The following is a 23916-nucleotide window of genomic DNA, read 5'->3' as shown; positions in this document are numbered from 1 at the left end:
TTTTTTCCATACAAAAAAAAAATAAAATTTGTCTGGAGCGTAGACCTTGACCAGACCCCCCCCCCTTAAACCTCAAAAAGTCTAAGTGGTTTATGAACGGCCCCCTATGAATCACTGATTGATTCCCCCAGGGATTTCTTCAGTGATTTTTCTCAGGTTCACTTCCATGATTCTTTCTGCAGTTCCTTTAGTGATTTCCGGCATTCCTTCCGTCATTGATTTGTCCCAAGATTTCTTTCGGTATTCTTTCAGATATTCCTCCCGGATTTCATAAGGAGATCTCTCCTGGATGCTTTAACGGATTCCATCGAAATTTCTCGAGTGATTGAAAAATCTGGTTGTCTGTTTGAAGTTATTACGGTATTTCTTCTGGATTTCCCCCAAGATTTTACTAATGATTCCATCCTTAATGGATTTCTCCTAGGATTCCTTCAGGATTCCTTTATAGATCTGTTCCGGGATTCTTTGAGAACTTCCTTCTGGATAGGGTCTCAAAGGGGCTCCTTTAAAAAAAAATTAAGTGTCTTCGAGTATTCCGAAGATTCTATTAGAGATTCCATATGAAACTTCCAACGGGCTTGATTTATTCCGCGATTACTTCTGGAATTCCTCTCTAGATACCTTCATTGATATCTTCCGAATGCCTTTCTAGGTGAACGTTAGAGATTCTACCTGAGATTCTTCTAGGGATTACACCTATGATGATGATGATGATGATAATCATTGATTCCTCGGGAGAATTCATTCATTACGTCCACTGTGTTTCGGAATTTCAAGCCATTCCCACCATTCCCTAGTGTTGGACTTAGGGTGCCAATGGAACGTATGGGAAAAATTTGACCATCGAATTTCAAAAACGGGTAGTGCTCAAAAGTTTCGTCTCCTCAAAAAAAGTCCCTATGCAAAATTTCAGCTCAATCGGACTTCGCTAAGGGGTGGCCCAAAGCGGTCAAAGTTTGGCTGTTTTGAAACACGAAAAATATCCCAAGGTAGGGATACATGAAAATTACGAAATCGAAAATTTTTTTTTGATGCCAAATGCCTTAAAAGTGCATGAAACGTCGAGATCTGGTGTTATCTCAAAAATTTTTTTTTGGAAAAAAATTGACTTTTTGGACTTAGAAAATTTTTGAGTTGGGGGAGTGAAATTAATTTGAAGTGGAGGAATTGAATTTAGTTGCTGAAATATTCATAGCAATAGTACTGGAACATGTCTTATATCATCGATGGCAACTGCTAGCATATTATATATCATATATCGTTAGGGTGGTTCACTTATTTTGCATTAGGGTGTCCCTTTTTGTAGAAAAATTTAAAAAATAAGATAATAGTATTAAAAAATCTCTTATAAAACTGTAAGTCATTTTCAATGTTGAATATATATAATATTTCATTAGGGTGGCTCATTTATTTTTAATTAGGGTGGTTCTTTGAGATGGAAATTAAGAACAAAAAAATATTTCCCGAAAATTTACCACTCATATTTTTGTATAGTTTAATATCATGATCCTTTATTGGCATGTAACACTTTGTTAAGATATTCCTAGAGCAACATGTTGAAAGGACGCAACAACCATTGCAAATTTCTGCTTCTCCTGTCCCTCCCGGGCGTATCCCCAATTGTTCATGAAATATTTTATTTTCTTTTTTAAATTTTGAATCTGTTTATTTTTTTGGTGCTTCACTTATTTTGCATAAGGGTGCTCCTTTTTGTAAAAATACTTCCAGAAATTCAACCAGGTAATATTTTTCGTATAGCTTCAAGCCATGATTTCCTACAAATCTTTCGGTGACTTATCTATAATGAGATATTCTCTAATTATTATCTCTCCTCTCGTTCTATTTCATTAATCACAAAGTGATTAAAACCTATTTCTATCTACAGAATTAAATATTGTGGTACGGACTACTAAAGAGATTAATTTACTAGAGAGGTTCATCTCATTGTAACATTTTGAAAAGTTTTGTGAGACTAAATTCAAAAATTCGACTAAACATTTATTCAGCTGTTTCTATGAGGAAAAAGAGTTTGGTTTGAAAAGTAATGTTTTTTGTTTTTTCATTAATGCGGTATTTGCAGATATAATTTACTTTTGCAATGGTCATGACCAAGCATGTTCGTACTGAGCGGATGAAATTTATGCTCGCAGTTCCGCAAGGAGCGTTAAAATTCACCCTAGTGAAATTCTCTCCGTGTGCTCAGTGTGGTACTGCGGTGCGGTTTTTTGACAGTTCGAAAAGACATTTAAATTATTTTAACATCCATCTATCAGTTAAGTTAGGAATATTTAATAAATACTATGATTTCGGTAGTGCAAATCAATAGAGCATAATTTTCTTACGCTCAGTGCGAACAAGCCTGGTCGTAGTAAAAGGGACGTTACGAACGAGTGGGAACGGTTTTGTGATATTTACTAAATTCATGCTGATAGGTTTTTGGTACATTACATCGAATATATGTTCTTAAATTACATCTGATTTTTTTGAACTTTTATTTCCATTTTCTTTTTTGCTATTCCTCTGCGTAATATCAGTTTCCAACAAGCATTCCGGAAGAGAGAGAGCACATAACACAGCGAAACAAAAATTAAATTTTGGTCTGTCTCAAACGCAAACTTAGGTTAAACGAAATATATGGCATAAATCGTTAGTTTAGATGTTATTCGACGAATTTACACTTGCTTTAAAACATAATTTCCATACTTAATGGATTGCAGTAAAAAAAGCCCAAAATCACATATTTTGCCGTATAAATTGAGGTATAGCTCAAAATCCTGACGTGCTAGAGCAAATCTGACCCAAAAACTGTCAGAGACACATAAGTTTGCTTTTGAGACAGACCAAAATTTATTTTTTTTTTAAATAAGTTCGCTTCTAAGAAAAAAAAAATGTTTCGCTGTGCAATAATTCTTTTGTGTGCTGACTGCCTTGTACAAATGAGTGCAGTTCAAGTGTAGAAATGTCGTTTGATTCGATTATGGATTTACCAGACACACTTTTTGATTACATGATATCAAAATATGGCTGAAAAGATGTTGCGATTACTATCCAAAAACTACAGATGCTTCAAGAACCTTTTATGTACTGCTTTGGCAATTTCTTCGTTAACAGCCTTGTAGATTTTGAGCGATCCTATCAAACATGTTTGTGCCTATGAACTTCAGACATTACGTATGTCGAACATACCATTTCGGTTGGTTATCCGAAAAACATCAAAATTCGAGGAGATGAACCAGCCATAGGCTGAAAATCTCGATAATAAAGATATATAAAAAAAATCTACATTCGAGTTGATTTTATCAAATTGAGGTCATTGTTTACAGAAATTGCAGCACACGAAGACAGAAACCAGTTTTTCAATATATTTTTACAATGAATACGATAAATCGTGCTAACTTTTGTTAAGCTGGCTCAGGTAACGCAAAAGTGTGTCGGTAAAGGAACATTTTTAGTGAATAAATATTTTTTCCCATCTATCTCGTATTATGGAAAGCAGTGATCTTCCTTTCTTTTGTCATCGTGTGTTTAATTCCAACGAATGTTTTTGTATGTTTTTGTATCACGTTAGAGTTTAGGTTCACTCACCACTTCGGTATGCTATATGGTAATCTTGTAGCTAAGGTATATTTTGTTTAGATAGATAGAAAGCAACCTACTGTTGTTCTTTCTCCAGCAACGTAACTGTATTTTCGGAAATGAAGCTGCCCAAGACCAAGAATCTTTTTAGAAAAGATAAACAGGAAACTTTTGTTGCACATCATCATCGCCTATCAAGCTGTCATAATTTGGATACGTTTAAAATCAGTTTATTATTCCTTATTTTAAACCATAATAACAATCTGGACCAACATTTGTGTTGTGGAACAACCATTGCAAACGCTTACTTTTCTCGTCCATCCTGGGCGTATCTCAATATTTTATGCAAACTTTTCCCATTAACATATAGAGGAGAGTCAGCTCTATCTGTTACTGGTAAAAGAATCCAGGGACATGAGAAGCAGAAATTGGCAATGGTAGTTACGCCCTTTTCACATGTTGGTCTAGGAATATCTTAACAAAGTGTTACATGCCAATAAAGGATCATGATTTTAAACTATACAAAAATATGAGTGGTATATTTTCGGGAAATATTTTTTTGTTCTTAATTTTCATCTCAACAGAACCACCCTAATTAAAAATAAATGAGCCACTCTAATGAAATATTACATATATTCAACATTGAAAATGACTTTCAGTTTTCTAAGAGATTTTTTAATACTATTATCTTATTTTTTAAATTTTTCTACAAAAAGGGTCACCCTAATGCAAAATAAGTGAACCACCCTAACGATATATGATATATACAGTGAAACCTCCATGAGTCGATAATGAAGGGACCATCGACTCAAGGAAATATCGAATAGTGGAACAAAAATCCTTTGGGAAGCTTTTTGGGGGACCATCATAGTAACCCAGAAATTATTTTTCAGTATGGAAAAAAATACCTCCATGAGTCGATATCGAGTCAAGGAACATCGACTCATGGAGGTTCGACTGTAATATGCTAGCAGTTGCCAACGATGATATAAGACATGTTCCAGTACTATTGCTATGAATATTTCAGCCACTAAATTCAATTCCTCCATTTCAAATTAGTTTCACTCCCCCAAATAAAAATTTTCTAAGTCCAAAAAGTCAATTTTTTTCCAAAAAAAATTTTTTGAGATAACACCAGATCTCGACGTTTCATGCACTTTTAAGGCATTTGGCATCAAAAAAAAATTTCGATTTCGTAATTTTCATGTATCCCTTGGGATATTTTTCGTGTTTCAAAACAGCCAAACTTTGACCGCTTTGGGCCACCCCTTAGCGAAGACCGATTGAGCTGAAATTTTGCATGGGGACTTTTTTGAGGAGACGAAACTATTGAGCACTACCCGTTTTTGAAATTCGAAAATTCGATTTTCATTGGCACCCTATTGGACATTATTTGTGAACCGTCCTCTACCAAAATTTCTCCATTGATTTTTCCCAGATTCCCTTTAAAAAAATTCTTCTGGGTATCGTTCTATGATTCGATTTTCCGAAAGTAATCGGGAATCCTACCGAGATTCATTAAACGATTTCTCCAGGAATACTTTTATGACTCGTTGTTAGATATCCTCTGGAACACCTCCAGAGATTGTTCTAAGATTTTTTCATAGATTGCGCCAGGTTTTTCTTCCGGGATTGCTCTTGGATTTTCAGAGGTATCTTCCGGGAATCGTCCCAGGGTTCTTTTCGGGATTTAAAATGTTGGTGCCGAATCATAAAATTTTAAAAGAAGGATTATTCCAGGAGTTACTCCAGGAATACCTCTATGATGTTCTTCAAGAAATTCTTGAAGAAATTCCTGGAAGTATTCCTGTAGGAGTTCTTGAAGGAATTCCTAAAAGTATTCTTCAAGGAATTCCTGGAGATATTTCTAGGGAGATTCTTGGTGGAATTCTTCAAAGAAGTCAGAGATATTCCTGAAGGAATTCATGAAAAAGAATTCTGGAACTGATTGTAGAAGGAATTCTTGGCAGGTGTCTTGGAGGAATTCCTGGAGGAATTTTTGGAGGAATTCCTGGGGGGATTGATGTAGGCATTTCTGGAGTAATTTCTGAAAGATTTCCTAGAAGAATTCCTGAAAGTATTTATTAAAAAAATCTGAAGATATTCCTAGAGGAATTTTTGAAGGAATCCCTGGCAACATTTCTCAAAGGATTCTTGGAGGAATTTTTGGACAGAAGCATTGGAGAGGGTTTCTCCAATTCTTATTAGAGCTCCTGTCAGAATTCTTGAAAGAATTTCTGGAGAAATTCCTGGACGGATTCTTGGAGGAATTCTTAGCAGAAGTTTTGGAGGAATATCTGAAGAAATTCTTGAAAAAAAAAACCCAGAATAATCTTTTGAATGATTCTTGAAATTCTTGGAGTAATTCCTTGAGAAATTCTTGACGGAATTTTCGGAAGAAGACGCGGAGCAGTTCCTGGAGGATTTCCTGAAGGAATTCTCTGAGGAATCCCTAAAGTTGTACTAGGATTATTTTCTTGAGGAATTTCTAAAGGTTTCCTGAAGGATCCTGAAGGTGTTAATGGAGGAATTTCTGGATGAATTCTTGAAAAAAAAAATGCCTTCAAAAACACTGGGGGAATTGTCTTTGATGTCTTTGAGGATTTTTTTTTTGAAGAAGTTCATGGAGGATTTCCTGAATGATTCCTGTAGAAATCCCTGAAAGTGATCTTGGATGAATCACTAGATTAATTTATGGAGGATTTCCCGCAGGTCTCTGGAGAAATTCCTAGAGGGACTTTTGAAGAAATTCCTAGAATTCTTGGTATCTTTCTTTGCAGAAGTCTTGGAGGAATTCCTGGCGATGTTCTTGTAGGACTATCCAGAGAGATTCTTTGAGGAATTGGCAGAGTTTTTTGAGGAATACCTGGAGCAATTCTTGGAGCAATTTCTGATAGAATTTTTGAATAAATTCTTGGATAAATTCCTGGAGAGGTTCTTGTAGGAATTTCTGTTAGCATTTTTGAAGAATGATTCTTTGAGAAAGTGTTGGCGAAAGTCTTGGAGGAATTTCTGAAGGGTTTTTTGAAGGAACCATACCGATAAAGTACATAGATAGAATTCTAGAGTAGTTTGGATGACCTAGATCACCCAACTCATGTACCACTAATTTTCTAGGGGTGCTTAGAGGCTTTTTGAATATCGTAGACTATGTTCTGTTATCATTCATCGTGCATAACACTTTGTTTAGAATGTTGGATTTGTGACACAAACTCCGGAGCACTTTGGAGGCCTTAGAATAGCTCTGGGATCGAAACTTCAACAGACTATGATAGGTAGTAATACATTGCATGTCAAAAACTATTGACAATTAGCAAAACGATGAAATTTGAGCAAAAACATGTAGAATTTATAAAAAATACTAAAAAAACGCGTATTTTTGGTTACCAGTAAATGGGGTGAGGGTGCAAAGGGGGAAGTACCATGCATTTCTTAGCTCAACTGTTCCCCTTGACTATAAAAAAATCAGGATAAAATGTTCGAAAACTAAAATGATATTGCATTTCTACCAAAAGAGGATCGACCCGGGTGTTAACCGATTGAAAGAAGAAAGAATCTATTATGAAAAAATAAAAAATAGATTAAAGAAACATTCAGGGAATGTCATAAGGCATGAGTAAACAAATCATCTAGGACTTCGAAAACATTTTATAATCGTTTCGGCCTATCGTACTTCAGCCTAACGCACTTCTGCTGAGTGTTGAATAATGTAAAAAGCATAGAAATCAACAGATCTTCTACACATCCTCCTGATTGTTTGTCTATGCCTTGCTCCAGAATATGTCCAATAGCCTTATAATTACTTTGATAGAGGACGCAACGGTCTTGTTGCTATGTTCTTGTTTTTATGTCTCTAATTAGTGAGAGATATTCCATGCATTAACAAAAATTAGCTAGCCAATCCCCTTATAATGTGGTTTAATTGTTATAGAAGACATTATCATAAAGCTGCAAAGGCGTGGTTAATATCTTTATGCAAATCATGGAACAACTGTTATGATCCAAAACCATCTTCATTGTGCATGAAGATTGCACGTTTACCACTTAGTGAAAAACCGCCGAAACGATGGGTTGCTTCAGGAAGAGAACAAAACCTCCATCGCGGACGTTATTCGGCGAATATTGCGACATCAGTTCAGTGCACGGAGTGCGTTACTTCAGCGATCCGGAGCGAACTCTGTGCGAAAAGTTTTTGTGGATTGTCGTGTTTTTTGCCTCGGTGGGCGGCTGTGCCATGCGTTCGACAGTGCCTGGGAGCAGTGGAATACGATGCCAATAGTGGTGAACTACGAGAACCAACAGATTTCGGTCACGGATTTTCCCTTTCCTGCGTTCACTATTTGTCATCCATGCCAAATTTTCAAACCCATACCCATGAAAAAGTTTTTGGAACGTTGTGCTTTCAATGGTCCGTCCAGCTGCGAACATTTACTCCACTATGTAATGACGGATATGGGGCTTTGTGTAAGTTTCAACCTGCTTCAGAATCATCGGATCTTTCGGAATGGATCGTTTGGCGGTTTAAACGATTTAAACGCTAAGCATGTATCGCTACACGGCAGTTCCAATTCAACATTGTCCGATCTCGACGTTTGGTTCCCGGAAGAAGGGTACATCAGAAGTCAAACCAATGGCATGTTACCCCTTCGTGGGTTGGGCGCAGGAAAATACAGAGCATTCGACTTGATCTTAACTACTTACAAAGAAGATATGAGCTATGAATGCAAGAGTTCGCCTATCCGAGGACACAGCATTATTTTGCACTCCCCGGCGGATTATCCTTTTATGGTAAACTCGGTTGTGATTCCATTCGAACACGTTACCCAAATAGCTGCCAAACCTCTCGTCGTCAAGACTCACCCAAAATTACGCAAACATCCACCTGAGAAGCGCCAATGTTTTTTCGAGAATGAACGCAACCTCACATACTTTCGAATCTACACCCAGAACAACTGCCTGGCCGAATGCCTAACGAACTACACACTTTCCCGCTGCGGCTGTGTGAAATTCAGCATGGTGCGTTCCGAAGAAACGCGAGTTTGTGAACCTGTGGCATGCTTCCGGCATGCCATCCAGGAATTCGTGACAATTGAAAATCCATACCGAAGGATATCTGGAGGAAAAATACCTACAGTAAACGCCTTCGACGCCCGAAAAAAGTGTAACTGTTTGCCATCCTGCACTTCCTATCAGTTCGATTTTGAGATTCTGCAGCATAGTTTCAACAGCAGTGGGAACATCGACGGCGTGCAAGCGTATGTACAACATTTACGACAACAACTGGAACAATTTCAATCATTCTTCATTTCCTCAACCACTCTTTCCAGAGATTACTTGGGAACTCTCAGCGTTTTCTTCAAGGAACCACACTTCATTGCGAAGGCACGATCGGAACAGTACGAGTTAACGGACTTGATAGCCAACTGCGGAGGCCTCCTGGGACTGTTCACGGGCACCAGTTTGTTGAGTTTGATTGAAATTGTTTACTTTTGTTCTCTGAGGCCGTTGGTTAAATTTATTGGTTGGATAGGTGGAATCGTTGATAGACATCGTAAACCATCACTTAGTGTTGCAAAAACTCCAGCAACTGTAGAGAAAGTACCTTGTTGCAGTTCTCCATTGACCCAATGACTTGATCGTTTGGCAATTTTTCATTGATTTAATTCAAAGATCGGATAATGATTTGCTTCATTACTGGCAGAGGAAGCCCTCAGGTAACAAATGTTGAAGTGTTCACAGGACACAGCTGAGAAACATGCTTTGCCCTAGTTGGGACGTTACGCCAACAAGGAGAAGAAGAAGAAGATAAAAATCACCACTCTAATATTTTTAAAAAGCAAATACAACGTATCATTAAAAATGGTAAACGATAATTGATGTTTATGTCTATGTACTAAACAGTTTACGTTGGTTAACGCAATGAAATAAATAAACACTTGAGAGAGTTCCTGGTTTAATTCATGCCGACATTGCTGTTGGAACAGCTTGTAAAACTTCTGGAGAAATATCTGGTAGTTTTATTTTTTATTTTTTTTTGTAGTTAGAAATCTTGGTTGAAATCCTGGAGCAATTGCTATGAAATATCAGATTCCTTGTAGTTGAAGTTCCAGTTGGAATAGCTGTTGAAATTCCTAGAGAAACTTCTTGTGGATTGTATGAGACCTCAATATTGTTTGTAAGGGTCGTCACGTTGTGCAAAACCCCCCTCCCCCCTAGGGCCGTGTCGTAATTTGTGTACGACCCCTAACCAGGAAACGGAGTTGGAATATGTGATGGAATTCCTGAGGGTATTCCTGTAAGAACACCTAATAAGGAATTCCTGAAAGTTAGAATTCCTTGTGAAATTTTTAAAGGAATTCGTGGATAAATTACTTAGGGAATTCCTCCCGTAATTCCTAAGGAATTTTTAAAATTCCTGCTGAAATTCCTGGAAGATTTCCTGAAGGAATTCCTGAAACAATCTTGGAGAAATTCCTGGAGAATTTTTTGGAGGAATTCCTGGAAAAACTCTTAGAGGAACTCTAGGAGGAATTCTACGTGGAACTCCTGGAGGAAGTCCAGAACAAATTCCTGGAGGAATTCCAGAAGAAATTCCTGGTGGAATTCCTAGAGGAATTCTCAGTTGAACTTTTAGAAGAAATCCTTGTGAAACTCCTTGCAGAATTGCATGAGGAATTTCATGAGGGATTTACTGCGGTTTTCCTTGAGAAAATCCTGGTGAAATTTCTGAAAGAATTCTTGGTGGAATTCCATGGAGGAATTCCTTGTGTAAATTCTGGTTGAATTTCTAGCAAAATTCCTGGTGAAATTCCTGGAGAAAAACTTGGTTGAATTTATGGAAGAATTCTTGGTGGAACTCCTGGTGGAATTCCTGGAAGAATTTCTGGTCCAATTCCTAGTGAAATTCCTGGAGGAATTTATGGAAGAAATCCTGGTTGAGTTCCTGGAGCTATTACTCGTGGAATTTCTTGAGGAATTCTTGGAAAATATTTTTTTGTAGGAATCCTTATAAGAATTCGTGTAGGAATTTCTATAAGAATTTCTAGAGGAGTTCCTGAAAGCATTCTAGAGGGAATTCCAGAAAAAAAAATCTAGAGGAATTTCCAGTTGAACTTTTAGTAGAAATCCTTGTGAAACTCATTGAAGAATTACTGGAGAAGTTTCTTGAGAGATTTTCTGTGGATTTTCTTGAGAAAATCGAAATCCGGTAGGAATTTCTGGAGGAATTCCTGTTGGAATTCATGTAGGATTCCATGTTGGAATTCATGTTGGATTTCATGTTGGAATTCCAAGCCTCTTGTGAAATTCTTAAAGGAATTCGTGGTGAATTCTTGGAAGAATTCCTTGGGGAATTCCTGCCGCAGTTCTTGCTGAATTTTTTTGAATAATTTTTATCGAATGCCTGGTGGAATGCCTGAAAAAATCCTTGTGAAACTAGTTGAAGAATTACTGGAGGAGTTTCTTGAGAGATTTTTTGTGGATTTTCTTGAGAAAATGGAATTCCGGTAGGAATTCCTGGAGGAATTCCTGTTGAAATTCCTGGAGGAATTCCTGTTGGAATTCATGTTGGAATTCATGTTGGAATTCATGTTGGAATTCATGTTGGAATTCATGTTGGAATTCATGTTGGATTTCATGTTGGAATTCAAGTTGGAATTCCTGGCTCCTTGTGAAATTCTTTAAGGTATTCGTGTTGAATTCCTGGAAGAATTCCTGGGGGAGTTCCAGCCGCAGTTCCTGATGATTTTTTTTTTTTGAATAATTCCTATTGAAATTTCTGGAGGAATTCTTGGAGGAATTCCTGGAGGAATGCCAGGAGTAATGCGCTTGAAAAAAAAAACCCTGGAGGAATTCCTAGAAGCATTCGTAGAGGAATTCCTAGAGGAATTTCTAGAGGAATTCCTAGATTAATTCCTGGAGGAATTCCTGGAAGCATTCTAGAACGAATTTCAGAAGAAATTCCTGGAGGAATTGCAAAATAAACTTTTAGTAGAAATTCTTGTAAACTCATTGAAGAATTTCTGGAGGAGTTTTTTGAGAGATTTCCTGTGGATTTTCTTGAGAAATCGTGGTGAAATTCCTAGAAGAATTCTTGGTGGAATTCCTAGGGGGAATTTCTGGAGGAATTCCTGGTGTAAATCCTGGTGGAATTCCTAGAAAAAAATCTGGAGAAATCTCTAATGAAATTCCTGGTGAAATTCCTGAAGAAAATCTGGAGGAATTTCTGGAGGAATTCCTGGTGAAATTCCTAGAAGAATTGCCGGAGGAATTCCTGGAAGAATTTCTGGTGGAATTCCTGGCAGAGTTTCTGGTGGAATTCCTGAAGCGATTGCTCGTGGAAATTCTGGAGGAATTCCTGGTGGAATTCCCGGAGGAGTTCTTGGTAGAATTACTGAAGGAATTGTTGGTGAAATTCCTGATGGAATTCCAGAAGGTATTCCTTGAGGAATGCCTGGTGGAATTTTGGAAGAAATTTCTGGTGGAATTCTTGAAAGAATTCCTGGTGGAATTCCTAGAGGAATTCCTGGTGGAATTCCTGGAGGAATTCCTGGTGGAATTCCTGGAGGAATTTATGTTTCTGGAGAAATTCTTGGTGGTATTTATGAATAAATTCTTGGTGGACTTTCTGAAGTAATTCGTGGTGGAGTTTCTGGTGCAATTCCTGGAAATTGTTGAGGAATCCTTGATGGAATTCCAGGAGGAGTTCCTGATGAAATTCCTGAAGAAAGTTCTGGAAGATCTCCTGGTGGAATTCCTGGAAAAAATCCTGGTGGTATTCCTGGAGCGATTACTCCTGGAATTTGTAGAGGAATTCTTGGTGGAATTATTGGAGGAATTCTTGGAGGAATTCTTGGTGAAACTCCTAATGGAATTCCTGGTGCTATTTCAGAAGGAATTCCTGGAATATTTCGTAGAGGAATTCTTGGTGGAGCTCCTACAGGAATTCCTGGTGGAATTCTTTGCGGAATTCTTTTTAAAAATTCCTTGAAGGATTCGTGGTGTAGCTCTTGGAGGATTTCGCAATGGAATTCATGAAAAAAATCTTGGTAGAATTCCTGAAGTTATTGATTTGTTTTTATTAAAGAGACTTTCAGCCCTTGGCTGGCTCGTCTCTACCTGAAGTTATTCATGGTGGAACTCCTGGAGGAATTCCTTGTTAAATTTGTGGAGGAATGCTTGATAAAATTTCAGGAGGAATACCTGAAGGAATTTTTGAAGGAATTTCTGGTAGAATTCCAAGTGGATTTTTTGTTGTTGAATTTTTTGTAGGAATTCTTGTAAGAATTGCTATAAGAATTTCTAGTGGAATATCAGAAGAAAGTCCTGGAGGAATTTGTGTTGGAATTCATGTTGAAATTCATGTTGGAATTCCAGGTTCCGTGTGAAATTCTTACAGGAATTCATGGTGAATTCCTAGAAGAATTCCTTGCGAAATTCCTGCCGCAGTTCCTGATGATTTTTTTTTTAATAATTCCTATTGAAATTCCTGGAGGAATTCCTGGAGGAATGCCTGGAAGAATGCCGGAAGGAATGCCTAGTGGAGTTCCTGGTGGATTTCCTGGAGGAATTCCTCAAAACCCTGGAGAAATTCCTGGAAGAATTTCCGGAGGAATTCTTCCTGGAGGAATTCTTCCTGGAGGAATTCCTGGAGGCATTCCTGGAGGAATTCCTAGAGGAATTCTTGAAAGATTTCAAGAGGGAATCCTAAAAGAATTTCCTAGAGAAATTGAACTTTAAGTAGAAATCCTTGTGAAACTCATTGAAGAATTACTGAAGGAGTTTCTTGAGAGATTTCCTGTGGATTTTCTTTAGAAAATCATGGTGAAAGTTCTTGAAGAATTCTTGTTGGAATTCTTTGGATGAATTTCTGGAGGTTTTTCTTGTGTAAATCCTGGTGGAATTCCTAGAGAAATTTTTGGAGAAAACCCTGGTTAAATTCCTGGTAAAATTCCTAGAGAAAAACCTGGTGGAATTCATGGAGGAGTGCCTGGTGGAATTCTAGAAGGAATTCCTGGAAGACTTCCTGGTGGAATTCCTGGAGGAACTCTTGGTGGAATTCCCGGAGGAATTTCTGGAAGACTTCCTGGTGGAGTTCCTGGAGAAATTCTTGGTGGAATTCCCGCAGGAACTCTTGGTTCAAGTACTGAAGGAATTCCTGGAACACTTTCTGGTGGAATTCCTGGAGGAATTATTGGTGGAATTCCCAGAGGAATTCTTGGTTCAAGTACTGAACGATTTATTGGTGAAATTCCTGAAGCAATTCCTGGAGGAATTCCTGTTTGAATTTCTAGAGGATTTCCTGGTGGAATCCCTGTAGGAACTCTTGTTGAAAATTCCTGTAGGAATTCCTATCCAGCTTTTTACGCTAACGCGAGGGGTGATTCGAATATGACTTTTCTTGCCGACGACCAAATTTCAGTTCAATGATATCCTAGTAGACTGTTAGGATAGTTTGTTGATTGAAGTGTCAACAATTTTCACTTGATTCGCATCAACAGTGATCCTCAGCGTATTTTAAAATCGAATAACATGTGTATTTTTTCCAAAGTAATTAATTTTTAATTCGTTTTAGGCCCAGCAGCTTTATCGCAAAAATTTGAAGGCTGAGGACTCGAAATAGCTCAATATAACCAGGACAGTTTTGATAATCTTCACTTTGGTTCAAGACTAGTCGTTTTCAGCATTTATGACTTCCCCGGCTCAATCTCCGTTCGCAAAAAAACGGTTCTAGTTTTTGGCAACCTGAATAACTGAAACAATACAAAATGCTCTAATCATATGGAACCACCTGTGTGTTTTTACTATCAAACAAAATAGTTGTATTAGCTTGACCTAGAATAAATTACTTCCTTGCAATCACGAACTAATGGCTGCCGAATCTAGACATTCCCTAACCATAGACAAAATTTGTATCAGACTTCAAACTTAGACGACATTCTGCTTTATCATCAACGTAAAAACATTAGTTTAGGCTCTTATTCATCATACGCCGTCAAGTAGAAAGCTGAATAGTGTAGGAAAGTGCGGACTAGATTGATTCGTCGAGACTCGATAGTGTAAATAGGACATGCTAACATATTTCCAGTAATCAATGTGCGTTAAACCCTTTCATTGTTTACCTAATAAAAAAAACAATCTAGATTAATTTCTCCAACATAATCACTATGTTTATACCATTTCAAAGTACTCTGAGGATCGCTTTTGATGTGAAACGAATCAGGTGAAAAATGTTGACACTTCAATCAACAAACTGTCCTAACAGTCTACTAGGATAGCATTGAACTGAAATTTGGTCGTCGGCAAGAAACGTCATATTCGAATCACCCCTCGTGCTAGCGTAAAAAGCTGGATAAGAATTTCTTGTGGAACTCCGCGAGGAATTCCTGAATGAATTTGTGATGGAAGTTCTGATAGTGGAATTCTCAGATGAATTCCAGGTGGCATATTTGGAGGAATTCCGGGTATAAATCCTGTAGAATTTCCTGGTGTAAATCCTGTAGGAATTCCTGGTGTAAATCCTGTAGGAGTTCCTGGTGGAATTCCTGTAGGAATTCCTGGTAGAAATTCTGGAGCAACTCTTGAAAGAATTTCTGATGGAATTCCCGAAGGAGTTTCTGAAAAGTTCCTGAAGGCATGCTTGGAGAAATTCGTGGTGGAATTCCTGAAGAAATTCCTGGAACAGTTATTGGTGGAATTCTTGAGGGATTACAAGGAGCAATTCTTAGTAAAATTGCTGGAGGAATTCTTGGTACAGTTTCGGGAGTGATTCCTGGTGAAACTCCTAAAATAATTTCAGGAAGAATTTATGAAGACATTTTTGGTAAAAATCATTGAGAAACTGCTAGTGAAATTCCTGGTGGAACTCTTGGTGAAATTTCTGAAGGAATACCTGGTGGAATTTCTGAAGAAAATTCTGGTGGAATTCCAAGAGGAACTCCTAGTGAAATTGCTGGAAGAATTCCTGGTGGAGTTCCACAAGGAGTTTCTTAGAAACACCTAGGAAAAATTCCTGAAGAAACTCGTGAAATTCCTGGAGGAATTCTTGGTGGAATTTCTGCTGAAATTCTCGATGAATTTTTAGAGGAATTTTAGGAGCAATAACTGAAGTAAATCTTGTTGGAATTTCTGGGGGTATTCCTAGTGGAATTACTGGTGGAATTCCTGGAGGAATTTCTCAAGAAATTCCTGGCAGTATTTCTGGAAATGGTTGGTGAAATTCGCAGGCGAATTTCTGATGGAATTTTTGAAGAAATTCCTGGTGGAGTTTCAGCATCATTACTTCATACGTCATCAAATATATGTGCAGCTTTTTTATAAAGTGATAAATTATTCCACTTACCTTATCAACGTAGATTTTGTCCAAATCGCGAGTTCTCGACAGGATAGTGGCACTCTGACGATGTCCGAATGGAATCTTCTGGCACGAATACACTCCGGCAAAGGTGCTGTAATCGCTCATGAACACGACAAACTTAGCCGAACCAGCCACACCTGAAACAGAATGCCCCATTCATTTATCAATCCGAGAACATACAAAAAAATCAACTCTGAACAACTTACTCAACGGGAACCGAACTGTCATCCGAGCCGGGACGTCCTTATCGGTCACGGTCAGCTTGCCGGTGTAGCTGTACTCGTGCTTGAGCGGCCCGACGGAGAGCGGGTTCCGCTGGGATACCTGTTCGATGTCGTACTCGCCCGGTTCGTCCGTCTTGGTGACATTGTAGATGACGCAACTGGACGAGGTGCCCGTCTTCTGGATCACGTACCACACGCCTAGGAACTGCGTCGAGGGGAAGGAAACAAGAAGGTCAAATCAGTTGCAGCGTTGTGGAATCTGTTGGAATGTAATTTTAAAGAAACCGGTGGTGCTGAGTTGTGCCATACTGAAATGCTAAAATTTACAAATGACAAAAAGCTAAGTGAAATATTTTCCTCTGTTGGTTGCAATCTAATGCAGTCGTCCTGTTCTCCGCCCCGGATTTCAATACAGATACCTTTGGGACTGCTCCGGCAAGTCCAGGTCGTAAAGCGGAACCATTTATATCAATTTGCTGCACCATGTCCCGACACGACCGACGCGATGCCAGCCGGGAAAGCGCAACACGTTTTCGGTCAAACCCACCCGAGCGGGGTGGGACAACCACCGTGACCTGGAGTACGACCAACCAACCGGATCCCCGGTAGACTGTGTATCACATTGTGGCATCCTTCTGGGCCAGTGGTGTTCAATCGAACTTTTCCTTTATTCTAAATATTTACCTTTGAATTTAATTTGGTCTCATTAATTCTATAAGCATCGGATAACACAATACTAGCCGCAGCCGAGGCCCTGGCGTAGTGGCTACACGTTCACTTCATAAGTGGATGGTCATGGGTTCGACCCCAGCCCCGGCACTTGCAGTTTTTCGTCAGTTGCTCTTTCTCCCGAGAGCGGCTGACACCTGACCCTCTTCAGAGCATATGCTCCAACGGACCCGGGAACTTGGATATGGGCTAACGGCAACTTATAATGAACCCCCAATCGGGCTGGAAAAGGAACAAGTGTCAAACTTCAACATCCTCGTGCTCATCATTTTACGATGGACAGGGTAGAAAAGTGACAGCAGCGCAAAGGCAACCAGTTCGATATAGTAGAATTAGAATAGAATACATTTAAGCGCTGTACAAATGTAAGTGCAACTGCCAATTGGAATCGCTCATGCAGTGCCCTAGTGGACAAAAGAGCTGTAAATTAGGTTAAGTAGATGAAGCCCGTGTTCTAAGCTGCCGGCTTAGAATAGCACTACGGACCCCCTGTTCCGGGGGTAAAAGTCCACCAAACAGGGAACCCCAATCCAAGGTATCAGGCGACCCGTGCTGATGGATGAATGATTGAGGGGGTTTCAAAGATGCTTGATCGTTAACGGAGCCCGTAACGTGGGTAGATCACCTTTTCGTGTTGAGTTACGGAGTAAAATCTACCGAAACCTAGTGTCGTCCTACTTTTGGAATATGCGTTCTGGCAATTCAAGGAATCATAGTATTTAGTCCTTGTCACTGGTATCGTGGTGGCTTACGGTCTCTGAATAAAACTAAGGGATTGTGCTGGGTGAGTGCGACTGGAAATTTGTTACTTCCGGAAAAATTGGCTTTCTCAGTCTTGGACTATTCAAAACGGTGAGTTTTGCTTTGCCCGACGTTTCGGCTCTTTTATTGGGCCTTTTTCAAGGGGATACTATAAACATAGAAACATTTTAAAAAACGACTATTCGCACTACATATAACAGATAATTTTCTTACGCTGTCAACCGTTTCTCGTTACATTGGGTATTGCCGGATTTTTGAGGGGGAGCTTCTTGTATACCTATTAGTTTACAATTATAACATAAAAATACAAAGATTTCTCAAATTTAGCTGGACTTACAATTTTACACATTAATTTATCAATTTTGGGACACTGGGACACTATAGCAATTATCAACGACATGCACTACACTGGACGATAGACTGAGCAATGGCCAACGGTGAGTTTGAAGATGGCGGGATGGATAGCTAAAAGCTTTTCGACTATGTCGACTGTTCGTTTTGGTCAAATCCTAAGTTGTATGTAGTAGTGCTGTCATTATTGCTTCTTGGCTTTCTACGAGAAAGATTTGTTTTTATAGTGTGGAGTATACCGGCATAGGTTGTGTTCAGTCCATCCACATCTGTGCGGTAGTTGACTGTGTTGGGAGTGTTTTGGATATGGCACATTTCTAACATGGGGAGGGCAGTTGATCGGAAAGTGCGATCTATGATTTTCGTGTTATCTAGGTTAAATGTGTGTTGTTCGGTGGTTATGTGTTGGGTGAGGGCTGTTTTTGCTTGTGTGTTGTCCGATGCCAGGTTTACAAGTTTGTTTATATCTGATCGGTGACCACATATTCGTCTTTTCAGATGATTTGTGGTCATTCCGATGTATACATTATTACAGTCATTGCATGGAATGCTATAGATCACGTTGTTTTGATCTAGTGGGGGTATTGGGTCCTTGACTGGTTTGAGCAGCGTTTTTGTCGTTTTTATGTTTCGTGTGGCTATTTTTACGTTGTTATAATCTTTTTTCAGGATGTTCGAGATGGTCCTAGTGAGCATGGGGATGTGCGGCATCGATCTGTAGGTGACCGGATTGGTTTGATGATGATCTTCTGCTACTGGAGTGGTAGTCGCTTGGTGATGTGCTGGAATGTCGTTTATGAGGATGTTTGGAGCTGATGTTGTCGTTGACGAGCATGGTAGCGGTGGTGAGGCGGTGGCGGTGGAGTTTTGGCGAGGGGGTGGCGAGTTTGGTGGAACAGATGTGGGTGGCAGGATCGACGTTTGTTGTTGAGTGAGCGGTGCATAATCGGAATTCACTTCGTCATTGGCATTCGGTGAGACGGTTGGATGAGCGGCTTGATGAGCGGTGTTGTGGATGCGGTTGATGGGGATGCGGTTGATCAAGCGGTTAATGAGTGATGACGGATAATTGTTTAGGCGTAGGATGTGGAATATTTTTTGTTTCTGTTGTTCGGTGGAGCCGTCAGTGGTGAGTCGCATAACACGTTCAATGAAATTGGCTGCAACATTCATCTTCATTGACATCGGGTGGAAGGAGTAGTAATTGAGGAGTCTGCCGGATGAGATGGGTTTTGAATACCATTGTGTTTTTACGGATTGATTATCGGAGCGGATCGTTAGTGTGTCTAGGAAAGGGAGTTTGCCATCCTTTTCCATTTCGATGGTGAATTGGATGTGTGGATTGTACTCGTTGAATGCGTCCAACGTTCGTTGCACTTCTGATCTCGGTAGAATCAGAAAGAGATCGTCCACGTATTTCTTCAGAACCCGGATCGAAAAATTCAGCTTTTTAGTGACGGATTCTAGTAGATCTTCCATAACGTAATCTGCTAGTATGGGGGAGAGGGGGCTACCCATTGCAGTCCCAAACGTCTGCTGATAGATCTTATCTCTGAAACGGAAGTAACTGCTGTTGATGCAGAGTTCTACCATTTCCAGAAATATGGTCAAAGCAAAACTCACCGTTTTGAATAGTCCAAGACTGAGAAAGCCAATTTTTCCGGAAGTAATAAAACTAAGTTAACCAACTTTACTTTGCAGATAGTTAAAAACCTCGCCGTTCGAGGCTAAACTTGATGCAAAGGACATCAAATCGGGTTATGTACTAACTCTTCAAAGACAGGTAAGTGCTGGTATGCAAGGAACATACTAGAATCCTTATTATTGAACATATGCTCCATTATTGGAATGGTATTGCTGCTAATGTTAAAACCCGGGTTCTAAACTTCTTACTGGGGAGAATTTAGCAGTAAAACAAGGGTGATGCTAGGTTTCCGATGCATGGCCAATATCAGTACTCTTATTTTGTTTTCTAAGAAAACAAAACAAAAACTGTATCAAAATCGATACTTTATTGCCCCTCAATGGCAATTGAGTAATGCGACATGCACTACACTAAGGATACGGGTAATGTCACAATCAAGGTTGTTAACCGATAAATTATCGACAGTTAACTCAACGCAAACTCGATAACGATAAAGGATACTCGATAATCTCTCGATAACGATAATCAAACGATGAATCATCGCGCAGATCAACGTACCTTCGATAATTTGGCGATAAATCTAGTTACCCTAGTGACGGCATCAACAACGGTTCAGTTCGCGAAGAAAATTTTTCGGAGACGTTATCGAGTCGATAATTTCCACAGTTAACTGTATCGCCGATGACGTTTCCGCCTGAAGACGTTATCGTTATCGACGATAAACGATAACAGACGTTAACTTTATCGTCGATAACGATAATTTATCGATTAACAACCTTGGTCACAATAGATCTAAAAACTGGTCGCAGTGACAAACCCGAACAGGAATAAAAAAAAATAAGTAGATGAAGAATAAAAAAACACAATTAAAACACCCGCTCATCTATTATAGAATAGAATATTCTGTGATACTAGTCCTATACAAGAGCGATGCATGCACGTCAAGGAACAACACGTAATGATTCTCTGTAACGAAAATCTTTGTCGAAGACCACAGTCATCAGATGCTTGGGATAAAATATATAACTTACAGTCCGTCTGGTGGTCTGTAATATATATTAGTCATGTGATAACCATTGGCGTAGCTAGAGGGGAGGGGGGGTTCCAGGGGTGCCTGGCACTCCCTAGAACAAATTTGACATCCCCTAGAATCTTTTCTTGACAGACACCTAAAATTTAAAACTTAACACAATAATTCTAATATTTATTAATGGCACATTTCAAAAAAACTTAAGCACGCTCAGAATTACTTAAATACTTGTTGTACGTTTTGGCGTTTAGGACATTCAGGCCAAACATTTCTATAGGTCCTAAGTGCATATGAGAGGCTCTCTTTAAGTCACCTCTCTTTCGATTATTACGTGCTTGTATTTCTAAAATTTGAATTACTTCTTGCATCGGAAAGTAGATTAAACAATCCTTTGCCGATCTTTACATCACAAATTGTCAATATGTTCACAGTCACATCGTAATAATTTATAGAGAACCGAAACAAAGAGAGCCTCTCTTTTGCAAATTGGACCTTTAGATATGTTTTTCGCCTATTGGTCAGAATCAACAGACTCTCTATGGATTTCTCCAGAAATACCTCTATCTATTTATACAGTGATTTCTCTAGGTTTTCTTATGGATTCCTACCGGTTTTTCTTTCAATAAACTTCCCTTAGGATTCTCCAGGCAGTCCTGATGGGGTTGTACAGAGGGTTCAAAATTAAATTCAATTCGGTTCACTGGTTTCCGAGATATAACAGCTCAACAATTAGTTAGCTTAAAAATAGTGTTTTACCGGAACGGTTCTAACTTTGTGGAAGATTCATCAATCGAGCCCAAATTTGTACCAATGATGCACATATAATAGGTTGACAAACAGTCAAAATTTGAGACTTTTCGATGCACTCTATGAAAAATTATAGCATGTTGAACTTTATTGTGAGAGAAAAAAAGTTACCTATCCCAAACATTTTGGCCACCCCCTGTACATACTAGAAATTTCTGCAGAGATTGGTCCAGCATTTTCTCCTAGGATTTCTTAGGAAATTCTCGGAATTCTTCTAGGGATTTCTCTTAAAAAATTTATTGGGATTCCTTCAGGAATTTCTTGCGGGATTATTCAAGACAATCTTCTTGGGATCCTTTCGGACGTTTCTTCGGTGATTCTTTCAGGAATTCCTTTAGAGATTTTATTCAGATATTCTTCCAGAAATTTCTCATGGAATTCCTCCAGGAGCTTATATTGGCCATCCTCCGGGAATTGTGGCTAGGATTCCTCAAGCAACTCCTGCTGCGATTCTTGCAGCAATTTCTCTTAGAACTCCTCCAAAAATTCTCAATATGGTACCTTCAGGTATTCTACTAGGGAAGTTCCAGAAATTCCTCCGGAAAATCTTTCTTGGATTTTTCTAAAAATCCCTTCGGTGATTCTTGCAGAGATTTCTTCAAGGGTTTATCCAGGACTTCCTCCAGAGTTTCTTCCAGAAATTCCACAGAAGATTTCTCCAAGAACTTCTATTGCCCTCCCTCCATGAATTCCAGCTGGAGTTCTTCAAGCAATCCCCATTAGAACTCCTTCAGAAATACTTCTAGGGAATTCTCATGGCATACTTACTTGCTGCAATACTTTCGGGAAATTCTCCTGAGATTGCCAGGCATTCTCCAGGCATTTAACGGGAACTACTTTTGGGATTTTTTTCCTCCGCTGTTGGGGAAATTAAGCCACTGCATCCAATAGGCTGAACTTTTGTGGCATCTTTCCAGGCAAACTTCCTGGAATTCTTGCAGAAATTTCTTTGATTGTTCTACCACGGATTTCTCCAAGCACTCATCCAGGAATTCCTTCAGAGATTTTATCCAAAGATTCCTCCAGAAATTCCTGCATAAACTTCTTTTGGCCTTCCTTCAAGGATGCCTCAAACAAGTTTTCCTGCGGTTCTCCTGCAATTCCTCCAAGAATTCCTCCATAAATTCTTACTAGAATACGTCCAGAAATTCTTCTAGTGATTCCTATACGAATTTATCCTAGCATTGTGGCTGAAATTCTTCCGAAAAATCTTCCTGAGATTCCTTCAGAAATTCCTTCTGCGATTCAATCAGGGCCTTCGTTATTAATTCTTTCAAAAAACTTTTACCGGTTCTTGCAGGGACTTCTCTAGGTATTCCAAGGATTTTTTCTTTGGATTCTCCCCGGCATTTTCTGTGTAGTTTCCTCCAGCAATTACTCCTAGGATTTATGCTGAGATTTGTACAATGATACATCCCAGAATCCTGCAAATAATACCTCTTGAGATTTTTCTTGTGATTTCTTCAGAAGCTCTCCGGTGATTCCTCCAGGAATTTTTAACCAAGGATTCTCTCATAAGCTTCTCATGATCTTCCTCCAGGAATTTCAGCTGGATTTCTTAAGATATTCCTGCTCTGGTTCTTCCAGCAATTCCTCCTAGGACTCCTCCTGAAATACTTACTGAAATACCTCACGGAATTCTTCTGGGATTCTTCTAAGAATTTCTCCAGGGATTCCTCCAAAATCTTGCTGGGATTATTCAAGCCAATCTTCATAGGAGTATTGCCTTCAGTGTTTCTTCCTGGAAATCTTAAAGGATTTTTTTCCTGGGATTTCTCCAAATATTTGTCATTGGATTCCTCCAGGAATTCCTCTTGACTTTCATCCAGGAACTCCTCCTGGGATTCCATAAGCGATTTCTGCTGCCTCTAATGTGTCAGCAATGCCTCCTGGGTCTCCTCCAGAAATTCTTATTGTGATATCTGCAGGAATCCCTCTAGGGATTTCTTCTGGTATTCTCGTCGTCTCGGTCGTCGTCGAGTCAAGTACAAGACACTGAAGACGACCTTACAGTTGAGGTCGAAATACGTATCTGTCAAAGGATGCAAATTCTTAGTGGAATTCAAAGGAACCGTACTTAACCCGATTTTCTTTTTATTTACAGATATTCCCCTAACAAGCCCAGGTTAATCATCATCACTGGTATTCTTGCTGGGATTCTTTTAGGCAATTTTCCTTGGATACTTTCAGAAATGCTTTTGATTCATCCAGGGATTTTTCTTAAGACATCCAGGAGATCCTCTAGAGTTTTTATTCATGGATTGCTCTAGAAATTAATCATGATATTACTCCTGGAACTCCGCTTGGTCTTCTTCAAGGAATTCCAGCTGAAGAAATTCCAATATAAATCTCTAGAGGATTCCCTAAACGAATCTCGGGAATAGTTGGAATTTCCAGAGAAATTCCAGGAGGTATTACTAGAAAAATCTCTAGTGAA

The 23916-nt window shown here is 39.1% G+C and overlaps 3 protein-coding genes across 4 annotated transcripts in view; 1 reads left to right on the top strand and 2 right to left on the bottom strand.

Moving 5' to 3' along the window:
- Window positions 1-23916, bottom strand: part of LOC109401295 (apolipoprotein D-like) — a 96328-nt gene that overhangs the window by 46038 nt on the left and 26374 nt on the right. The window contains exons 2-3 of the mRNA XM_029856264.2: window positions 16138-16360; window positions 15917-16068 (exon numbers count right to left, since the gene is read on the bottom strand). Coding sequence (XP_029712124.2) covers window positions 15917-16068; window positions 16138-16360 — 375 coding nt within the window. The remainder of the gene's footprint in view (window positions 1-15916; window positions 16069-16137; window positions 16361-23916) is intronic.
- LOC134284206 (pickpocket protein 28-like) lies at window positions 77-15908 on the top strand. Its single transcript, XM_062842816.1, has 2 exons — window positions 77-14086; window positions 14150-15908. The coding sequence occupies exon 1, from the start codon at window positions 7846-7848 to the stop codon at window positions 9205-9207; it is 1362 nt and encodes a 453-aa protein (XP_062698800.1). The 5' UTR covers window positions 77-7845; the 3' UTR covers window positions 9208-14086; window positions 14150-15908.
- Window positions 17656-19605, bottom strand: LOC115261481 (uncharacterized). 2 transcript variants are annotated; one of them, XM_062842813.1, is made up of 3 exons: window positions 17984-19605; window positions 17860-17923; window positions 17656-17794 (listed from the first exon to the last, which is right to left on the bottom strand). In XM_062842813.1, the coding sequence occupies exon 1, from the start codon at window positions 19588-19590 to the stop codon at window positions 18127-18129; it is 1464 nt and encodes a 487-aa protein (XP_062698797.1). In that variant the 5' UTR covers window positions 19591-19605; the 3' UTR covers window positions 17656-17794; window positions 17860-17923; window positions 17984-18126. The 2 variants fall into 2 exon arrangements, with proteins under 2 accessions (XP_062698797.1, XP_062698796.1); XM_062842812.1 differs by having other exon boundaries at window positions 17656-17923.

The sequence above is a fragment of the Aedes albopictus genome, chromosome 3 (genome assembly GCF_035046485.1).
Source record: "Aedes albopictus strain Foshan chromosome 3, AalbF5, whole genome shotgun sequence".
NCBI lineage: Eukaryota > Metazoa > Arthropoda > Insecta > Diptera > Culicidae > Aedes > Aedes albopictus.
Note: the sequence above shows the minus strand (reverse complement) of the source record. Positions and strands in the feature narration are given on the sequence as shown.